The 15,292-nt window shown below is 50.5% G+C and overlaps 6 protein-coding genes across 6 annotated transcripts; 5 read left to right on the top strand and 1 right to left on the bottom strand.

Moving 5' to 3' along the window:
• On the top strand, positions 1-548 carry N7506_011914 (uncharacterized protein; the record flags this gene model as incomplete). The annotated part of the gene is made up of 4 exons (XM_056961205.1): positions 1-81; positions 170-247; positions 339-462; positions 526-548. 4 exons carry the CDS (start codon positions 1-3, stop codon positions 546-548), a joined length of 306 nt encoding a protein of 101 aa, XP_056805739.1.
• Positions 549-1,387: 839 nt separating this feature from the next.
• Positions 1,388-2,035, top strand: N7506_011913 (uncharacterized protein; the record flags this gene model as incomplete). The annotated part of the gene is made up of 4 exons (XM_056961204.1): positions 1,388-1,476; positions 1,533-1,641; positions 1,746-1,929; positions 1,992-2,035. The coding sequence occupies 4 exons, from the start codon at positions 1,388-1,390 to the stop codon at positions 2,033-2,035; spliced, it is 426 nt and encodes a 141-aa protein (XP_056805738.1).
• Positions 2,036-5,639: 3,604 nt separating this feature from the next.
• On the bottom strand, positions 5,640-7,853 carry akuA (uncharacterized protein; the record flags this gene model as incomplete). Its single annotated transcript, XM_056961203.1, has 6 exons — positions 5,640-5,750; positions 5,806-6,018; positions 6,075-6,178; positions 6,228-7,074; positions 7,121-7,738; positions 7,791-7,853. The coding sequence occupies 6 exons, from the start codon at positions 7,851-7,853 to the stop codon at positions 5,640-5,642; spliced, it is 1,956 nt and encodes a 651-aa protein (XP_056805737.1).
• A 285-nt stretch (positions 7,854-8,138) lies between these two features.
• On the top strand, positions 8,139-9,530 carry N7506_011911 (ferrochelatase HEM15; the record flags this gene model as incomplete). The annotated part of the gene is made up of 3 exons (XM_056961202.1): positions 8,139-8,378; positions 8,439-9,021; positions 9,073-9,530. The coding sequence occupies 3 exons, from the start codon at positions 8,139-8,141 to the stop codon at positions 9,528-9,530; spliced, it is 1,281 nt and encodes a 426-aa protein (XP_056805736.1).
• A 366-nt stretch (positions 9,531-9,896) lies between these two features.
• On the top strand, positions 9,897-11,723 carry N7506_011910 (putative tetracycline-efflux transporter; the record flags this gene model as incomplete). The annotated part of the gene is made up of 3 exons (XM_056961201.1): positions 9,897-10,067; positions 10,136-11,585; positions 11,635-11,723. 3 exons carry the CDS (start codon positions 9,897-9,899, stop codon positions 11,721-11,723), a joined length of 1,710 nt encoding a protein of 569 aa, XP_056805735.1.
• Positions 11,724-12,237: 514 nt separating this feature from the next.
• N7506_011909 (pentatricopeptide repeat protein) lies at positions 12,238-15,159 on the top strand (the record flags this gene model as incomplete). The annotated part of the gene is made up of 1 exon (XM_056961200.1): positions 12,238-15,159. One exon carries the CDS (start codon positions 12,238-12,240, stop codon positions 15,157-15,159), a length of 2,922 nt encoding a protein of 973 aa, XP_056805734.1.
• Between the last annotated feature and the right edge of the window lie 133 nt (positions 15,160-15,292).

The raw sequence follows: 15,292 nt of genomic DNA, 5'->3' as shown, positions 1-15,292 counted from the left end.
ATGGGTAACATCCACCCTGTGCGCAACTCATTCCCACAAACGGGTCAGAAAGGCCAAAGAAGCCAAAAAAAGAAGGTCTTGGTAAGTTCTGATCCTGTGCATACCATCCCGTCACCTCCCACGGTCTACCTGACCTATTGAGATCTCCTTGCTAACGAGGAACCTATAGAAAGCTGCCGCCCAGCGGGTGGCCGAGAACGAGAGCTACTTCTCGTTTATGGCGGCCATGCACTCGGCCGCCTACTATGTATGCCCCTCCCCTCCTTCCTCTGCATCTCTATGGGTCCCGTCCTCTTGTCTGCGTCATGTTGTCTGACTTTTTCGTATGTAGTATGAAGGGCCGCATTGTCCGGGACCGTGCGGGCCTGACAATACGTGGAGGTTGCGGTGGTGGCCGTGGTAGTGGCCTGGGTGCCGGACGTTTCGATTCCTGTACCCTGTTATTGGGGGACCACAGAGCCCGTGAGTCATGTACCGGGTGAGATCCATCTTGTCACCACATACTGACAATAAATTTTGATACAGTCAACTTTGACGACCCTGCGTAGGTCTGCGAGGCCAACACAACCATTATCACACATCCCGTACTGGATTGGTTTACTACCATCGGGTTCTCAGTCGTCACACGCAAACCAGGACTACTTCTCGTTCATGTTCGGCATGGCTACCGCTGCCTACCATAAACGTTCCTCTCCGCGTCTTCTTTCATTTTTTATACATGAGAATGGGAAGAGAAGCAAAAGGTTGCCTCTGACAACCAACCCTCTTTTCTTTTTTCCCCAAGCTACCCACACGGTTTTTTCTGCCGGGCCAGTGTGCGGCTTGGCCTTTTGAGGATTCTAAATCGACCTTTTCTTCTTTCTTCGAAGACAGAAGATCTGGTCCCCAAGCCCGGGACGTCTTCATGTCTGGCACCCGGCTTGATTACGATTTCGAAGCCTGTGAGTCATGCACCAGATGAATGGTTCTTTCTCACCATGTACTAATGTTGAGATTTGATGTAGTTGACTTAGATGATCCTGTGCGGGTTACAAACCCAATACAACCATTGTTCACAAATATGATAGTCCAGGGCTGGAATGGTTCACTATCAACTGGTCCTCATTCGTCATACGCAAACTGGCTACTACTCACTCATGGTCGACACAGCCACCACTGTCTACCATGTGTGCTTCACTCTTCGTCCACTTTGAACCACACTTACATGAGAATGGAATCAATAGTGCGACGTGTCTGGAAAATCTCTTCCTATTTTCCAAGACTCAGAGTACTGTCTGCTCTGCAGTGGGCTCTCGCTCTTTCTCGACTCACGCAAATCGTTTTCTTTTGGTCGTTTCTTCAACTGCAGCTCTACAACTTTGATTTTTCTTTCCAAAAAAAAAAAAAAATGAACGCGGCGCCCACTGGCAATGGGGACGGGGAGACCCACCCTACATCGGGCCCAAAGGCCAGAAAGGCCAAAAAAGGCAAGGCCAAGTGAGTCCCATCCTTTACATCTCATCCGCCACAGGCTACCTGATCGAGTGGCCTAGGGAGAGTAGTCTGCTAACTTGGAACGTGTTGCAGGCTGCCGCCCGGGCGGCGTTCGTCGAGGCGTGCAACGCCTCCTGGTCTTTCGGCGTGGCCCTTGCGGCCTACCACGTAAGCTTTTTTACCCCCCCCCACCTTCACCTATCTCCCTTATACCATCAACCCCCTCATGCTCTATGCGCGTATTTTGTCTGACCTTTTTTTCTTTCTTGTAGCAATCGCAAGCGGCTCGTGCCCGCGGTGGGGCCCGTGGTCGGGGCAGTGGTCGGGGCGGTGATGGTGCCCGTGGAGGTGGCCTGGGTGCTGTCGGGGGTGGGGGCCCCGACAGTTCAAAGCCGGGAGCCGACCTGGGCCTCCCCGATGCCCCCGGCTCCCAGGCTGGGGAAAATGTCGTCTCCGGTGAGTCCTACACCGGACGAAGTGCTTTGTGTCATCACGTACTGACGATGAATTTGATGTAGGCGACGTCGCTGAAGCGTCGGGCCCCGAGCCCAAGAAGCAGTGAGCGTGTCGGCGCTCTCCCTCCCTCTTTTTTTAATTACTTTTTTTAATATACCTTACGACCTTCACGAATGAAGAGGGATGGCAGCACTTGTTTCCATGAGTAGAGGGTAGCCAGTAAGATTATACCGTCACCGATTTCATGCATAGCAACGATTGTAGTAACAGCTTGCATGGAGTTTATGGTATATTTGATCCTTCGAGTCCACAGTTTCGTTGACGAAGTGTTGTCGGGATCAAGTCACCATTTGAGAGAGCGCGGAAGCCATCCGCCTGGGTGACATCCTTCAATCCTTGATTAACCTCTGGTACTAGGCCAGCATGCTCTCGTTGTGCCGAAGGTGCGAGCAGATTTTGTTCGTCGCCGAGCAAGGGCACTACGTGAAGATGGCAAGAGCTCGATACAGGCGGAAACTCTGGCAGTTGGATTGGCCGACCTTGCGCTTCTCGCAGCTTGGGACTCATCAGAACAGCTCGCTTTGTCACACCATCTACCTTCCAAGGTTGGTTCACGCGTACAATACTTTCGCCCCGACCCTGGGTCTCTCTCCCGTCTAAAGATCAAAATGAATTTGCCATTCAGTGACACTTATGTTTCGGACTAATCCATGTCTGTGAGTCGGGTACAAATGCCCTGTCCCTTTTCTTGTCCAGTATACTCTTGCTGCAGTGCAATATGGGATCTTGAGAATTTGTCCTTCACACAACTTATCCACGTAGGTGAGATAATGATTGGTGGCCTCGTCCTGAGAATACTCGAATTCACCTTCCATTTGAACCGTTTACAATACGAGAGTTGACAATCGAAGGTCTCCATGCACGGCTCTAGGCTATACATAGTTTGTATCCCTGGGGCTCCTTTGTTCTTTGATCTAAATCTAATCAAATGAAGACATGACGTCTGAAGGAGAAAGACGAGAAGCAGCTATGAAGATGGAGAGACTAAGAGGGTGGATTGAGTTTGCGTTGGTTTCACCCCGAGGGGGTTACTCGTCAACAACACCAGCGTAGAGGTCCAAACTCGTGGTTGTTGGGGCCGGGTATAGGTGACCCTGACCTAGGAGTTGATCGGGCATGGGTGACCCGAATCTCAGCAGTTGACCGGGCATGGGTAACCCTGATCTGAACAGTAGACTGGGCATGGGTGACCCTGATCTGAACAGTAGACAGGGCTTGGGTGACCCGAGTCTCAGCAGTTGGCAGAGCTTTGGCTACAGGCTTGAAGATGAAAAAAAAGGGAAGGGAAGAGAAAAGAACGGGAAAGAGGACAATAAGAAGGGACAACGGGACAAGGGGAAATGAAAGGAAAGGAAACAAAAGAGAAAAACGTTGAAAAGGGATGGAGGATGGAAGGAAGACAGCTGATGTGTGCTGGCGGGGGCACAAGAGATGGAGAGAGGAAGAAGAGGATGAGAAAGAGAAAGAGGCAGAAGGTGGGGGTCGTGTGACTACTTCTGCCTTAGGCTGCAGGCTCCCATTCTGCCAAAATGCACCATCCTAAATCAGCTGATCTATCCAGTCTTCTCGCTCTGGATGTCTTGACTTTGATCGTATTTGATACCTGTCGATATTTTTCAAAGCCATTTGCATGGTATTGTTGTTTTGACGGACAACGGCAGACTCATTGCCACCTATTTTCGATTGTTTACTTCGTGATCACCCCCCACTGCGGCTCACCCGAGCCAATCAGTCTACGTTCTCACTGAAGAGCCTCATCCTCAGATCTCCCCGATGATCCTCATGGTACCCGTGGACGGACACTTCGAGACCACCGCATCAACTATGGGAGCCAGATTTGACACAATAAGTATGGAGGCACAATCGAGGGCAGGAAGAATCAGCTCTTCCGCGAAAGCGATAAGACTCAGACACATCGCTAGACCCCAATCCAGCACTTCCAATCGGGAAATAGAGGCTGTCTTGTTAAATGTTCTCCAATCGATAGGTCTTATTCTGTCTATCTTTTTCTTAAAGTACCGGTCCCCGGCTATATACTACGACCAGAAGAATATAAACTTACCATTTTTTTCTTCTCACATTAGCCAGTCACAAAGCGCATCCTACATACGACTATCCTAGCCGCAGTACCCATGGACTAGGAGTAAAATGTTAGGGTTCCAAGTCGCTCCTTGGATTTATGTTTGTTATATCAAGGATAGTCTATTATACTTTTCTTCTTACTCTTATTTTCAAATGTAGGACCTTGTAGAAAAGACTTGATCTTTATCAGATCACCACCATATCCGCTTTTCTTTTTGTCATTGTATTCTTCTTCAGATTATAAGATATCACAAGCGAGCAATTTAGCATCGTCGAGCACTCTTGGCGTAGTGGTCATCGCGTTTTTTTTTAAAAAAAAGTCCAAGCAAAACCAATCAGTCAGGACAGAGTGATGTCAACTGACAAAAAATAATATTGCACTCTGCAGGGATCGAACCTGCGACCTTTTCCGATCTTGAATATGTAAAGGAAACGCGATGACCTCTACGCCAAGAGTGCTCGACGATGCTAAATTGCCCACTTGTGATATCTTATGATCAAACAAGATTACAATGACAACAAAAAAAGTGGATGATGAAAATCAATATGCAGTCTTTTTAAATGTCTAAAGATTGTATATTGGAAAGTTCCTTTTCACCTTTTCAAGGTCTACAACTAGCCTCTTGGCATCACCTGGGCACTCTGGAAATTCAAACTTGAAATTTATGGCCAACTGGCACAAGTTTTGAGAAAGCCCTGGAAGGATTTCTCCATCGCTCATACAACACAAGGAATTACGCCTAGTTAACAGAGGCTGCTAGAACGGCCCATTCGCCTTGTAGCCTCCTGTACATCAAAACCACATAACCGCCCAGAAGATCCAGTGGTAGTAACAGCCCTACCATAATCCAAATCACGTCCAGGGCTTGAATCTTTTACTATATAATCGTATGCAGGAGAAGGAAATATGGTGCAGTGTTGTATTTCTACTGGATAGGAAGTAGGAGGCTGGAAACCAGAGGTGCAAATGTGGGTGTGCCCATATGCATAGGCGGTCTGACATCGCAGACAAGACGACGGGGGTGCTCAGTGCTCGGCGGGATCAGGGAGCTGCACAGACCCCCAGGACTACCGGAATAAGAAAGAGATGCCGTTCTTGCGAGAGGTGTAGGATGCTTGAATTGCTAAACTAGCGGAGACCCTGTTTCGTAAAAACGAAACAAAAAAAAATCAATTAATTATTTTTGTAAAAGAAAGCGGGGCGCCGGCAGGAAAAAAACGTGCGGGTAGCGTGGGGAAAAAAGAAAAGAGAGTTGGTTATCAGGGGCAACCGGGTATTTATTTTTCAACTTTGCGCTAAACTACTTTGGGACATATACATGGGGTACCTGGATCTCCATACATTCCACCATACATAAGCTTGTACCTGTCCATGTACCTCCAAGTGGGTGTCAGGAGGTCCGCAGGGCTACGCGTATGTGCTTCCCTCTGCTTGGCTTCGCTTACAAGACTCTGATGAATAAGGTGAAGTTCGTTATTCATTAGTGAGCTGATGATACACAACCTGATTGCACACTGGGATCAAACATCTCGAAGCTAATCAGCAATGACCCCAAAGACACACATGTCTACTGCTTTTCCTCGAAGTACTGCTCAACTCGTTCCACGAGATCGGATTTCTTTCCCGCGTTAGCCCGGCCATGAGAATGCAGGAACTCCTTGAGGACGGCCACCGTGAGCTGTTCAATTGTTAGCCTCATTCCCAATGGAATCGACCAGACCTCGCATGCATACCTTGGACACAGCGCCTTTGGCGAAACTCCGCTTCACCTCTTCCTCCACCCCGGAGGAACCGAACTCGATCTTTGGTCGCTTCGAGGGAGGATCATCGGCGCTCTCGGATTTGGCACCTCGCTTCACCAATGTGGACTTGGTGCCCCCACCCGATGTCCGCTGTAAGTAGGCGTTCACCTGAGTAGCCCATTCATCGACATAATCGCTAGCACGCTGTGTGAACATCGAGTTAGAATGAGCTTGCGATTGACCTCTCGAATGTGACCAACCTTGTGAATTTGTCGATACTTCGGAATTGTCTTATCTTCCGATGCAGTGGGGAGGTCTTCTTGCAAAGCTATGGCCTGCAGAATTCGATAATGCCATTGCAGTGCTGTTTCATGATTAGCATGGTGGTATACGGCTCATGGGATACAACTCACCCGGATTCGGGTATTTTGCAGGATCGTAAATGGCCTTCGGAAGTTGGAGTTGCTGAATCACTTCTCGCATAGCATCTACCAGCTCCCCTGGTGCTGGGTTGTACGGTGTAGGTGGGTTCTGACGAACATCATCCGCAAATGGAATTGGAATAACCCACATCCCAGCCGGGACTTTCTGCACGCCATTCTCGTCGACTTTCTCTTCTCCAGCAATCATGGCAGCTAGAACGGGGGTGGAGTTCTTGCGGGGGATAAACCACACCAACGCCAGTTTCTTGGAATCGAGGAGTTTTCGGTGCAAGGCTGCAAACACACGCGTGGAACCCACCATGTCTTCCTCGGAGGGATAAATGAACGACGGATGTTTGGTGTTAGCCCAGATTGGCAGGGCTGAGAGCGGCTTAAAGCCGATGATTCGAATCACAGGGTCACCAAAGTGCCGTAAAGCCTGTGTTTCCTCCGTTGTGAACGTAACCTGCTCCCCGCCGAATTTGTAAGCCTTTCGAATATCAGCCTTGTCTACCTCCTGTGCAGTATCATCGGCCATTTGTGTTGTAACGCCTTTGGCGATCTGGGGAACTTCTCCGCCTTGCCAGACAAAGCAACTCCGAGCGGGCTCCTGCTTTTTAAGTAACAGGTACCCGTTAACGGAGATTTTGAGGCCAGGTCCGATCTCGAGGGGTACATTTGAGAAAAGCGAACGCCGAGGCACGGATCTCGAGTTTATGCTGGATAGCAAAGAGTTGAGCAACGAGAGGCCGTCGCCTTTAGCGGTTGCTGTGTTGGTGTCCGGCTGGAGGTAAACTGGTGCATCTCCATCACTGGGTGAGGTTTTATAGATGATATCCTGCAGCGTGTTAGTATACCACTGGGCCACGAGCTTGGCTACTTACATCGTAGAACTTGGAAACATCAAATTCACGATCTGGCTCTGAGATGGGAAACAGCTCGATGTTAACACCCAGATCATACAGATCTCTTGCCCGAACTGTTGCAGCAGAGCGCAATGACTTGTTATCCGCATGAGGATCGTCGTTATCGGTCACAATGAATAACCGACGGGACAGGAAGTTGGGAGCTTTGGAGGTGAAGACTTGATTTGCGCAGAACAGCACGTTGGCCATGGATACTGGCTCCTTTGATGGCTTCAAGATGTCCCTTCTGTCCTCGTCATCTGCTACTGGGTCTGCTAGACACCGCAGATGCTTGACCTCCTCGGCAGACGGTACATCGAGGTCTGTGTACAGGTAACAGTGTGGGTATGACAGGTCACCTCCGCTCTCATCTTCATCATAGAACTTCGAAGATTCGGTTCCATAGAGCATCACACCGATCATGTCACGGGGATTTGAGATGATACGCTGCTGTACCAGATGGTATGCACATTTCAATGCAGCCGATGCAGGCGACTCATCGGCATGCTTCTTTGGATCTGGTGATGGACGAGGCTTGAGCATTGAGCTGCTGATATCTATGGCAAACAGCACCGCATCCTTCACAGATCTGAAGCTCTGGAGGCAACAGTCAACATCTGATAACGATAACTGAGGGAGGTATACTCACTGTCTCATCGACCTCCTCGTCCTCGTATTCGTCCTCTCCACGCGCGTAATCTTCTTCGGCCATGGTCGCGAGTCACTGGAAGATGGTAAAAAGAGAGTAGAAGTGTCTCAATGTCAAACTCACAATTACATCAATCGACGCGACGAGTGACGCGGGGCGACACGAAAGTCATGTGACGCTGATGCCTGAAGTTGCTGACGTCCCCCGCCTTGTGATTGGCTCGTGCGGAAAGGGAAACCGGGAACTTCCAAGCTCCGAGCTGGCCAGATGAGGTTTGCCCTTGACTGTGCTTTCCCTCTTCCTGTGAGATCGTTTTCGGTGCTGTTATTACTCCGGCATCACAGCATCATGGCATTCCGCAGTCCATTCGCAATTCCTCGACAGCTGGTCAACGGCGCCTCTCTTGGAGTGCGGTCAACGATCGGCAATCGGACGAGATACATTTCCACCCAAAGAGGACTGGCCACAGCAGTGCCGCCGGTTACTCAGAATGCCGTTGGCTCCAAGGGACCGACGGCTATGGTGTTCATGAACATGGGAGGACCTTCAACTACCGACGAGGTCCAAGACTTTTTGAGCAGATTATTTGTACGAAACATTCATCTTTCCCAACGTGGTGACTGAGCTAATCTAACCCTTCTGTTACAGGCCGACGGTGATCTGATTCCCCTGGGACGCCTTCAATCGTACATCGGACCCCTCATTGCCAAGCGGAGAACACCCAAGATCCAGAAGCAATACGCAGAAATCGGCGGAGGATCTCCAATCCGGAAATGGTCGGAGTATCAATGTGAAGAGATGTGCAAGATTTTGGATCGCATCTCTCCCGAGACTGCCCCGCACAAGCCATATGTCGCCTTCCGCTACGCCGCGCCCTTGACCGAGACTATGTACCAACAATTGTTCGAGGATGGATTTGGAAATGGAAAGGGCGGACGTGCCGTCGCATTCACACAATACCCCCAATATTCTTGCTCAACCACCGGCAGCTCCCTCAATGAGCTGTGGAAGTGGCGCAACCGATTGGAAGGAAAGCGTGGGAATGAAGAGGCGGAGTCGGCCGGTGCAATTGAATGGAGTGTCATTGACAGATGGCCCACTCACTCTGGTATCGTTGAGGCTTTCGCGCAGAACATTGAAGCTCAACTCAAGACATACCCCGAGGAGAAGCGAGACCAGGTGGTGTTGCTCTTCTCAGCTCACAGTTTGCCTATGGATGTTGTCAACCGAGGTAAGTTGATTCAGCTACACTCTCCATTTCAAAGTTACTAATTCTCCCCAGGCGACCCCTACCCCGCCGAAGTGGCTGCCACCGTTCACGCCGTGATGCAGCGACTTGGATTCAGCAACCCTTACCGCTTGTGCTGGCAATCCCAGGTGGGCCCCAAGGCGTGGCTCGGAGCCCAGACCAGCGACACCGTGCAGGAATATGTGAAGCGCGGCCAAACCGACTTGATCCTGGTTCCCATTGCGTTCACAAGTGACCACATTGAGACACTGTACGAGTTAGATTTGGAAGTCATGGAGGAAGCCAATAGCCCCGGCGTCAAGCGCGCGGAGAGCTTGAACGGCAACCCTGTTTTCATCCAGGGACTCGCGGAAATTGCCCGCGACCATCTGCAGAAGGGGGAGCCATGCTCCCGCCAGATGACTCTGCGTTGTCAAGGCTGCACTAGCGAACGCTGCCTGGGTCAGAAGAAGTTCTTCGCTGGCCAAGAGTATGCTTCTTTGGTGCAATAAGCTCACAAGATTGACAACCTAGCTGGTCATTTTGCATGTGTACGCGGTACTGGGAGGTGCTGGGGCGTTGGCTGTAAATTTCGGAATACTGTACATTATAATCTATGAATCACATTTCACTCAAATCACGGCATGTACGTGTACACAAGTACAGCAGCATCCCAACGTTGTAGACGATCATTGGGCGGAGCTATCGGAGCTATCGGCCACCGATAGGCCGATAAGCAATACAGGGAAATGCCCACTTCCCAACGGACGAAATGAACGGCTCATTCTGATAAGTCGTGTTTCCGCTTCTTACAAATCAAGCATGGGATAACCTTGCATTCCCCTTCTCTCCATTGACACCAGGGAGAGCTACACATTATGGAGAACGAAGAACTATTTGCCGGCGAGCCCGAGGTTGATGCGCAGATGCGCGCCCGAGAGCGCGCTGAAGCGACCGAGACCTCGCGACTATTGTCCCAACCTGATGCAATTTCACATGGACAGCCATTATATGTAACGGACACTCGACCAAAATGGAGAAGAGCAAGCGTGAGTGCTGAATGACATGATGATGTTCGTGAAACCTAGGGACAACATTCTAACTGTCGTTCAAACAGATATGGTGGCTGCTTCCATTTGGAGTCCTGTTCATGCTAGGATTCGGCGGACTGGCCGTCCCCAAAATCAATCTCATCATGTCGCTCATTTGCCGAGACTATCTCGCCGAAAAGGAGACTCAGGATCCGACATTCACCTATCTCCCAATAATATTCGGCGAGGATAACTCCCAATGCCAGATCCCCCAAGTTCAATCCCTTGTGGCCCAATTCCAGCTCTATATGAATCTTGTGGCTGGCGTTTTGTCTGCTTTGGTAAGTCCCCGATTCGGGCATCTATCCGATCGATATGGGAGGACCAAGATGATCGCTCTGGGCGCGATGGGCGTCGTGCTTAATGAGATCATCACTGTGATGGTGGCTACATGGCCGGATCGATTCTCGGTCAATTTCCTTCTTGTCGGCTCGGTCCTTGATGGATTGGGTGGTTCTTTCACTACCGCGCAGGCTCTGATACATTCTTATGCATCTGACTGCACGCCGATTGAGAAACGAAGCGTGGCGTTTGGTCTGTTCCATGGTGCCTTGTTCTTTGGAATCGCAGTTGGTCCTGGTGCTGCCGCGTTCTTGATCAAGAATGGCGGCACGCTGCTTGTTTTCTACATCGCACTCGCTTTCCATGCCACCTTCTGTCTAGCGGTGTGGTTCATTGTGCCTGAGTCTCTGTCCAAAGACCGACAACTCGCTGCCCGTGAGAAACATCGTTCAAAGGCTTCAGATGTCGATTCTCCCAAATGGTATTCTTGGCGTGTCTGGAATCCAATGAACTTGATCACCCCACTGGCGATCCTGATGCCTGCGGTTGGTCGACCCAGCATTCTGTTCTCCAATCGCCGTGGCGCGAGCCCAGCTTTACGGCGAAACATTATCCTCCTGGCGGCCATTGACACTGCTGTATTCGGAGTTGCAATGGGCACGGTGCAGATCATCATCATATACGCCGAGTATATGTTTAGCTGGGGGAGTGTGGAGTCCAGCCTGTTCGTCGCGGTCATCAACGTGGTGCGCGTCGTCAATCTGTTCGTTGTACTCCCAATCATCTCTTGGCTCTTCCGCACTCCTGCCAAGGAGGATGGCACCATACGCGGATCTGACATGCTGGACATCGTCCTCATCCGCACTTCAATCGTGTTCGATGTATTGGGATATGTTGGCTATGCCATGTCCAGCCATCCTACGGGAATGATCCTCTCTGGTGCCATTGCTTCCCTGGGTGGCATGGGCTCAGCGATCTTGCAGTCGTCTATGACCAAGCATGTGCCCCATGAAAGAATTGGTCAAATGCTTGGTGCTACTGGTCTTTTGCACGCGCTTGCTCGGATTGTTGCGCCTACAGTCTTTAATCTAATTTACAGTCTGACTGTGGCAACACTGCCGCAGACGGTCTTCGTGGCGCTTGCTGTTGTCTTTGCTGTGGCATTCTTTATGAGTCTTTTCATCAAACCACATGGTATGTAGCCCCTCTTGGCGTGTGGAAACAGTACTAACTTTTGAAATAGTTACCCTTGAAGGTGAACATGTCGCGGACCCTAGAGCCGAGGCAAACGAAGATGGAAACGACGAGGATGATACACTTCTTAATAGATAAAGAGTAGATCCCAAAGACCTATCTATACAGAATATTATAATCATTTTAGGGATTTTTTCAATCAATCTCGTTGTACTCCGTATAGATCGCCAAACTGTTCAGGTACGGTAGTGCCTCGGAATCAGACAACTAGTTTCCAGCATATGAGAACACGGTATGGCTCGGTTGCCTCTCTTTGGAGTTTCGACTGTTTAAATCATTCTTTTTGCTGTAAAAATGCCTTGCAACTCACTCAGACATATGGAGTGGAGATCGTACGATCAGCGGATCAGGGCGGACTCCGGTGGGCGGTACTGACCTATCACGCAAATTTGTTGCGGAAAAAAGAAGTTGCTCCGACTTTACCCTGTAATCTCGACTCAATTGCCCAGCCCTCCACCCAGTTTGACCGAAGCAGAGAAGCTTTCTGTGCTTATGCGGTGTGTACCACACACACATTGAGTACACAATCTGCCAGGCTATCCATGCACGACTGGTGAACCCGTGCGCGCACCAGGCGCTCAGCATTCGCAACATGCTTGCCCACGCCGCCAAAACCCCCTCAATCGTCCCTTCGCGGAATGCCCTTCGAGTATTACGGCAATTAGCCCTGGCCGGCTCAACGGTCGGTGGATTCTGCACCGTGGCAGTCCTCACATACGAAGCACATCGTCGAGTCCGCGTCGCCGAAAAAATAATCGACAACAAGCGAACATTACACAACACCGCACCAAACTACGATGCAACCTCTGCCGCCAAAAGATTGAAGGTGATGGTGGAGGCAGCAGAAGCAGGCGAGTTCATGGGCATTGAATCTCTCAAGGCTAGGAATCGGAACTTGCCTGATGGGCCACTGGAGCCAGGGTCAGATGTCGGTGAATTGGAAGCAGCGAAGTACCCCAAGCGCAAGCCGATGATTTCTTTACAGAAACATCATGCTCGTTTCAAACATAAGCTTTTCACGGGCTATCGAAAGCAACCATTCGGCGAGTCAACCCCCTTCCACGCAGGACTGAAGGCCCGGAACGAGAGAATACTGGCCCGTGAAAGGAAACAGGCTGCGGATGCCAAAGGTGATGGAAAGCTTCCCTTTGAGGCGGAAGTTCGCAAGTTGATCGACGAAGATCGGGAGATCACTGCTGCGAACTTGTTCCTTGCGGCTACCGCGGCTACGAACAGCATATCGTGGGAACGCAGGGAGATCGGTTGCTACATATTCACGGCAAACTGTACCAAGGGAAACCTTTTCGTTGCTCGGACTCTGTTCAATCGCTTGGACAAAGTCAGTGTCGTCTCAAACGAAATGTGGGCCACTATTATGCACCTGCTCGCGAAGGAAGGCCACATCGACTCGGTTGGTGCCATCTACGATAGATTCAGGACAAGCTTTCTCGTCCCGACACATTTGTTGGAGGTGATCCTTCGGTGCCTCATCGAGTCCAAACGATTGGAGTCGGCAAAGTATCTCTTCTTCCAGCGTTTCAGGGATGATCGAGACTGTGGATTGTGCGGCGCTTATCTGGATGGAATTTGGAGAAAGACCCGGAGTATGGAGCTGGTTTCTTCGCAACTTCAACTCATTGTCAACCGTCTTGAATCACTTGACCGCAAACCAACCGAGAAGCTGTTCAATCCCGTCATCAAAGCCATGGTAGAAACTGGGAGAGCCGAAGAAGCGGAAGCATTGGTGACAGATATGCTTGAAACCTATGGAGCCAAACCTGGGTGTCGCACCATTGGCCTAATTATGTACAGCCGAGCACTCGCTTGTGAGTGGGACAGGGTTATGGATGGAATGCATGCGATGCATGAGCACGGATACACCTCCGATAAGAAGGACTTTGCCATTGCGTTTGACCGTGTGTTTTTGGAATACTATCCTACCCACACAGGCAGCCAAATCTTCGACTTCCTTGTTTCTTGCATCAATGACTTCGATCTCAAGCCAGACAGGGTTCTCCACCGACACATACTTGAAGCATTGATTGAAAAGGGCACAGAGGAGATGCTCACCACTATCACGGTCATGGCCGAAGAAGGCAAATGGGACACTGGTCTCGATCACAATGAGATCAGGGATCTTGTCAAGACACGACGACTCGCAATGACTGATAGCCCGGTTGGCATTTGGCGGATGATGCAAACCGCCAAGAATGGATCACTGCATTCGGCTTCCACCCGGCGCATCTTTGGCACAAGTTCTGAGAGCTGGACAGTGCGTGGAGAGAAGATCGCCCCCATCCACCTGCCCGCAGAAAAAAGTTACTCCAAGACCCTGGACATGATGGCCACCAAAAGTGCGAATCTGTTTATCCCACTGCACCAGCGAATGCAACATTGCATCAACATGGGCAAACACGATGATGCCCTGAGAATGTACAATGATGCGACTAATGCCGGCTTCGTTGTAAGGCCCATCCACTTGACATTGGCTACCATTGCTGCACTCCTCGGACACAGCAAGCTAGGTCTAGCGAACGCCCGACGATTGATCTGTTCGGAATGGGACTACTGGAAGATGACCCCCTCCCTTCGTTATACCAAGCGTTTCACCTCTTGGACCCCAATGTTCTTCCAACGGGTGATGAGGGTGGACCCAGCGGCTATTGGTCGTGGTGGCTTGCTCAAGATGGCCCTGTTTGAATACTACAACGTCTGTGCCAGGACCGACGGTCTCGCGGTCAAGCACTTCTCCGCCGCTTCCTCCAGTCGCCAACTCATCACCGGAGGAGCACCAGAAGTGGCCGTGGATCTTCTCACCACGATTTACCAATCCCGCTGGCGCATCTCCCATGGCTTTGACCAAGTTCTTTTGAAAATGTTGATGCGTGCCTATGCTAGTCTCGGCAACCTCAAAGGCGTTTGGTGGTGCATATTGACAATGCTCTCACGCACCGAGACTATCAAGCGAGACTTCGTTGTCGAGGCCAAGGACCAAATGAACACCTTGGCCAAAGGCTCACTGTCCACTGCCTCTGACGAGGCCACCGAGCAATTCAAGATCCTGCAAAACACCGTCGAGGTGCTGGAAGCCAAGTCTAAAGGCGATTCGCACTGGTCAACCATCAGCGTGCGCCCGGACTTGAAGAAATCCGCGCGAGCCCAACGGCTCCAACTTAATGACCAGGCACATCTGATCCCGACTACCAGTCTGGAGGAGTTGATCCTCTCATTTGACGAAGAGAGGGAGTTGGATCGTTTGCTGCAGCGCAAGCAGTTCGATGCGGTCGGTCACGCCAAGTGGTGGGCGGAATCCCATCTTTGTATGATCCACTCTGCCAGCCCCGAAGATCCCATTTACCCTGAGACCAAAGACTTGACTTGGGATCAGTACTATCCCAAGCAGGATCCCAAGAAGTATGCCCAGTACCACCTCGAGTTTACCCCTTCCGAGTCAGAGGAACAGGCACCTTCCGAGTCAGAAGATCAGGAGCAGATGGAGTATGGGATGTGTTAGAGACAATGTGTATAATAAATGTAAATATGTACAGTATCGAAATTAGAAACAATGTATACCAAGTTCACGTCCAAGTCCAAGTCCAATTTGAAGTTGAAGTTGTGTCGTGATGTCTCGTGCGGCGTAGAATGCA

Source organism: Penicillium brevicompactum (assembly GCF_028827555.1).
Source record: "Penicillium brevicompactum strain IBT 35665 chromosome Unknown utg000009l_segment0_segment0, whole genome shotgun sequence".
NCBI lineage: Eukaryota > Fungi > Ascomycota > Eurotiomycetes > Eurotiales > Aspergillaceae > Penicillium > Penicillium brevicompactum.
The sequence above is the reverse complement of the archived record's forward strand: the minus strand, read 5'-3'. Positions and strand labels throughout refer to the sequence as shown.